The following is a 5,443-nucleotide window of genomic DNA, read 5'->3' as shown; positions in this document are numbered from 1 at the left end:
CAGCCAATGAAGCCCCTGTGGACCACAACCATCCCATCTGCAGCTGATGATGGGGAGGGCATAGGACCAGGCACAGTTTCGTTCTGTTGTGCATCGAGTCACCATGAGTCGGGGGCCTGACTTGACAGCAGCCAACAAAGCGCAAAAGAATGTTGAAGACAAGGTTGTCTTTAGACTGAGAAAATAGTGCAGCCATGATGGGGTGATTATTTCAGCTTCAAAAAAAGAATCTCAGCAAATATCATGCCTCATTCTGGCGCAAATCGTTTGTTTACTTAACTGTTGCATCATCATCTAGGACCACTGGCATCAGAATGCACTTGTTTGGGTTGTTTGTTTGTTTTGCTTTGTTTGGGGAGTGGGGGCAAGAGGGTAGTTTTTTTGTTTGTGTGTGGGTGGGGGGGGTTGCTGATGCTTCTGTTTTTGCTTTGGGGAAAACAAAAATCCAGTCCCATTTCCAAAACAACAAAGAATCTGAAAGGAAGGAGCCAAGCAGATCCCTTGGGCTTCTCTTTACACCCCAATACCCCTGAGAGAATGGGGAGTCATTAATGAGATGTCAGAGATAGCAAGACCCTATCTGCACCAGTCATATTGCGTGCTTGACTAAGAAACAAAGGCCCTCGTCCAGGCCAGTGCGCTTTCCCGGTGGGCTCCTATGCCATGGTTTCCATCAAAGAATGCAGCAAATTCATCAATATCAAAGGATGAGAAACAGCTGCATTTTTGCAACTGGGGCAAAGGGGAGGAAAGAAATGTCTTGGGATGCTTTTTAGCACAGTGCTTTGCACATAGTACCAAAAAACCCAGCCAGTTGCTGTCGAGTTGATTCTGACTCGTGGCGACCCCGTGTGCGTCAGAGTAGATCTGCTCCATAGGGTTTTTAAGGTTGTGACCTTTTGGAAGCCAGATCTCTCTTCTGAGGCACCTCTGGGTGGGTTTGAACCACTGACCTTTCAATTAATAGCTGAGTACTTAATCACTTGTGCCACCTTACCAAAAACCAAACCCATTGCCATCAAGTTGATTTTGACTCATAGCGGCCCTATAGGACAGAGTAGAATGCCCCATAGGGTTTTCAAGGCTGTAAATCTTTACAGAAGCAGATTTCCACATCTTTCTCCCATGGAGTGGCTGGATTCGAACTGCTGACCTTTCAGTTAGCAGCTGAGTGCTTAACCTTAAAAACCAAAACGAAACCTGTTGCCGTCGAGTCGATTCCGACTCATAGCGACCCTATAGGACAAAGTAGAACTGCCCCATAGGATTTCCAAGAAGTGGCTGATGGATTCAAACTGCCACCCTTTTGGTTAGCAGCCAAATGCTTAACTGCTGCGCCACCAGGGCTCTGCTTAACCTCAGGCACTCAGTAAATATTAGTCATAGAATGAATTAATTTATGCAGGGGTTGCTTAACTCAGCAGGGAACAAAAGTGGATTCATACATTTATGCATATACATTTCCTTCCCAATTTTAAGCACTTTCCTATTTGATTTATGTGATTTTCACCTTTAAAATGAAAGCTGAGTTGGACGTATTTGATAATATTGCTCTTTCTTCCTTCTTTGTTCATTGATCACCTCCTTCTGATATTGTTTTCTAGACACTTGTTCTTAGCGCTGCTCTTTCTTCTCCCCATGGCACTGCCTGCCACTCCTTAGAAGGTAAAAGGCATTAGAGAGGTTCTTCAGTATGGCATATGTGAGGACATTGGGGCCCTTAAGGAGTGGAGTGCTGCCAGCTTGAATTAAACTGTATCTTCTGTCTCCTTATTTAATGTTTACCACAAAAGCAGTTCTGTTCTCTTTCTTGTTGGGGTTACACACAGAAGGATGCCACTCCTGTTTACTGTAGACTCTCATTCAACCTGTGAGGGATATGTGTTTTACACCAACACGGTATGGTAAAGTCAATTAAAGAAGCCATTATATCCATCAACAGATGAATGGATAAACAAAATGTGGTCTATACACACAATGGAATACTACTCAGCCATCAAGAGAAATGAAGTCCTGGTGTATGCCACAGCATGGATGAAACATGAAAACATTATGCTGAGTGACATAAGCCAGTCACAAAGGGATAAATACTGTATGATCTCACTTATATGAAATAAGCAACTATATAGAAACCGAAGATTATTAGTGGTTACCAGGGGTGGGACAGAGGGGACGGGGGGAGTTTTTGCTTAAGGGGCATTGAGTTTGTTCATGGTGGTGGAATGATTGAGAAAAGGATAGTGTGAATAGTTGAACAACTTAAAGAATGTAATCAAGGTCACTGAACTGTGCACGTAGAAATTGTTGAGATGGCGAATGTTTTGTTGTGTATACTTTCATCACAGTTTTTAAAAAGTCATTATCGTGACTCCTACACATTGAGTTCCAACAATGACATTAAGCTTCAATTCTCTCTCAAGACAAGAATGTTTTCCTCTTCTTAATGCTTTAGAAACAACCTTTTGCTTTTAAAAAAAAATTAGCTTGTTTGAACTTCCGATGGAAAATAAGATGTTTTGTCTCTTGTGTTCTTGTGTGCTCTAGAAATCCTCACCGAACAGCTTATTTCCTGTGGGTCCTTGCCTGCTGAGCCAGGATGAAAGTCTTCAAGTTGATTGGAGGGATGGTCCTCCTCACCTTTGTGTTTCCGTCCCGCTCTGGACAAAATCCAGTGACTGTGCTGTGCTCCATAGACTGGTTCATGGTCACCGTGCACCCCTTCATGTTAAACAACGATGTGTATGTGCACTTCAGTGAGTTACATTTGGGCCAGGGTTGCCCCGCCAATCACATTCAGCCATACGCCTACCAGTTCACCTACCGCGTTACTGAATGTGGCATCAGGGCCAAAGTTGTCTCTCAGGATATGGTTATCTACAGCACCGAGATACACTATGCTTCGAAGGGCACGCCATTGACGTACGTGATCCCACTGTCGTGCACTGCTCCCCAGAATTCGCCGTGGCTCACTACACCCTGCCCTGTGGGTTTAGCCAGCGGGAGTGGGGCCACAACCCAGGATGATGAGACATCCTATGAGGTGTTTGAATTGTCACAGTCCAGCCAAAGGCCCATCTGTGATTGTCCACCTTGTGTCTTCAGTGAAGAAGAGGGGACCCAGAGTGCACGTCACCAGGCAGAGGCTCAGGCGGCCAGGCCTGAGCAGTCGCCTTACTTTGTTGATCTGTCTGAGGATTGGTGTCTTCGCTCAGATAATCTGATTGACTCCATGTAATCCTCAAGTTTAGGGTCGCCTGAGGATGAGGTTTCTAGAATTAGTGTAATATTTACTAATACCAGAAGATGAAATATTCACGTGGTCCTCTTATGAGAGAGGGCAGCCCATGGCAACAACTTCACAAATAAAGCTTTTCTATATTTTTTATATCCTTTTGTCAAAGAAAAAAATAAAATTCTTATGGCATAAAAATATCACTTGGATATTTTATTTAAGAAACACATACATAGCTTTTTCTATAGGCCAGGCACTGTTCTAAGTGGTTTACAAACACGAATGCCCGGTCTGTTCTTTCTAGGATAACTCCTCTCTCCTTTAAGGTCCTCTAAGGAAGCCTTCCGCATCAGAATCACTCCCTCTGTATCCACATTTCACTTCTACGCTGCACCACTCAACTTAGAGTTAAGTGCCTTCTTAGTTTGATCTATGGCTGTATCACTTTTCATCCATGGAAGGCACAAGTTGTGCGAGTGATTTATAAACCACCAAGGGTTCTCAGAATCACACAGTCATGTCCCACCAACAAAATGGTAAGCTCCTTGAGGCCAAGGGCTAGGTCTTATACTTTACTCACAGAGGAAAGTACTTTAAAAGGAGTTTTTTTGTTTTGGGGGGATTTTTTTCCCCAATACATGTGATCAGAAAATTTTCACCAAAGTTTGGTTGTCCATTAGCTTTCTCAAAGGCTTGGAGGGAAAAGGATAAGTAAATCGATTCAACAAATAGTCATTGCGTGCTACTCCATGCCAGGCACTGTTCTAGGCACTAAGGATATGGCAGTGAATAGAAACTGAGGCTCAGAGAAATTGAGGTCACACAGCTAAGTAAAGAGGTAAACAAAGATAGACTCAGTGACAAATGCTATGAAGACATGAGAACAAGGTGAGATGAGAGAAACTGGGGAAGAGGCCAGGCAGTGATCTACTTTAGCAAGAAGGGCTCAAGGGAGGAAGGCCTCTGAGGACTCTTCATTTGAACTGAGTCTTGGATGTGAAGAAGGAGCCAGCTCTAGGAAGAGCCAGAGTGAGAACTTTTCAGATAGTAAAACCATCTCATTTAATCCTCACTACAACTCTATGAGTGAAGTATTCTTCTTCTACCCATTTTTAAAATAAGAAATCTGAAGCACAGGGTGATTGAGAAACTTGCCTAAGGCCACATACCTATGAAGAAGCAGGCAATGTGAACACAATGTGTGTACGTGATATGTAGGCAAAGTGCTTCAGTAGATAAGTACACATTAGAAATTAAGTTGTGGTAGTTGAAGAAACACAGCAGTTCATTGAAAAATCCCCTGCCCCTTTTTGCAGAAAATCAGGTAATAATCCCTGAAAACAGTGTAGTCATTCAACAAACATTTATTGAACGTGTCCTATGTGCCGGGCACTATGTTAGGTGTTGAGGATGCAATGGTGAACAAGACCAGCACGGTCCAGTGGGAGGGGGTATAAGTAAAGAAGTCTAGGGAGCTAAAGGCTATTCCAGCCCAGAAAATGGGCCTAGGCAAAGACATGGGTACCTGGTCTGAGGCCATCAGAGAAACTTTAAGGAGTCTAGTCAAATACAACGAGGGGGGTGGGGGACCCTTGGTGATGCAACAGTTAAGAGCTCGGCTGCTAACTGAAACGTTGGCGGTTCAAAACCACCCTGCTGCTCTGTGGAAGAAATACGTGGCGATCTACTCCCATAAAGATTGTGTGCCACTGTGTGGATTCCAACTCACAGAGACCCTATAAGACAGAGTAAAACTGTCCCATAGGGTTTCCTAGGCTGTAATCTTTACAGAGAAGATTGCCAGGTCTTTTCTTCCATGGAGCAGCTGGTGGGTTCGAACCACCAACCTTTCCATTTGCAGCTAAGAGGTTAACCATTGCACCACCAGGGCTCCTTTCCATAAAGATTACAGCCAAGAAAATCCAGATCTACTCTGGAGCAGTTCTGCTCTGTCACATGGAGTCGCTATGAGTCGAAATCAACTTGACAGCATCTGACAACAACAACAAAAGTGGTTAAAAATAAAATAAATGTAAGAACAAATACATTGGGGTGGGGGTAGGGAGGAAGGGAGGGAGGTTGGTGGTGGTGAGAGATGGAGCCAGAGCAGTATCTAAGACTGTACAAGACAACTAGCACTCCCTACCCATCCTCTCGTCAGAAGCTTACAGCTTGTTTAAGGAAACAACACTAAAACACATAAAAATAACT

The 5,443-nt window shown here is 43.8% G+C and overlaps 1 protein-coding gene across 1 annotated transcript; it reads left to right on the top strand.

Moving 5' to 3' along the window:
* The first annotated feature begins 2,596 nt into the window (after nt 1–2,596).
* On the top strand, nt 2,597–3,276 carry PLAC1 (placenta enriched 1). The gene has a single exon (XM_004379642.2). The coding sequence runs from the start codon at nt 2,597–2,599 to the stop codon at nt 3,233–3,235; it is 639 nt and encodes a 212-aa protein (XP_004379699.1). The 3' UTR covers nt 3,236–3,276.
* The last annotated feature ends 2,167 nt before the right edge of the window (nt 3,277–5,443 follow it).

The sequence above is a fragment of the Trichechus manatus genome, unplaced genomic scaffold (genome assembly GCF_000243295.1).
Source record: "Trichechus manatus latirostris isolate Lorelei unplaced genomic scaffold, TriManLat1.0 scaffold00066, whole genome shotgun sequence".
Taxonomy (NCBI): Eukaryota; Metazoa; Chordata; class Mammalia; order Sirenia; family Trichechidae; genus Trichechus; species Trichechus manatus.
The sequence above is the reverse complement of the archived record's forward strand: the minus strand, read 5'-3'. Positions and strand labels throughout refer to the sequence as shown.

Bases quoted from the DNA above. Each gene is read 5' to 3' on its own strand.
- PLAC1 (XM_004379642.2), top strand. From the start codon at position 2,597: ATGAAAGTCTTCAAGTTGATTGGAGGGATGGTCCTCCTCACCTTTGTG.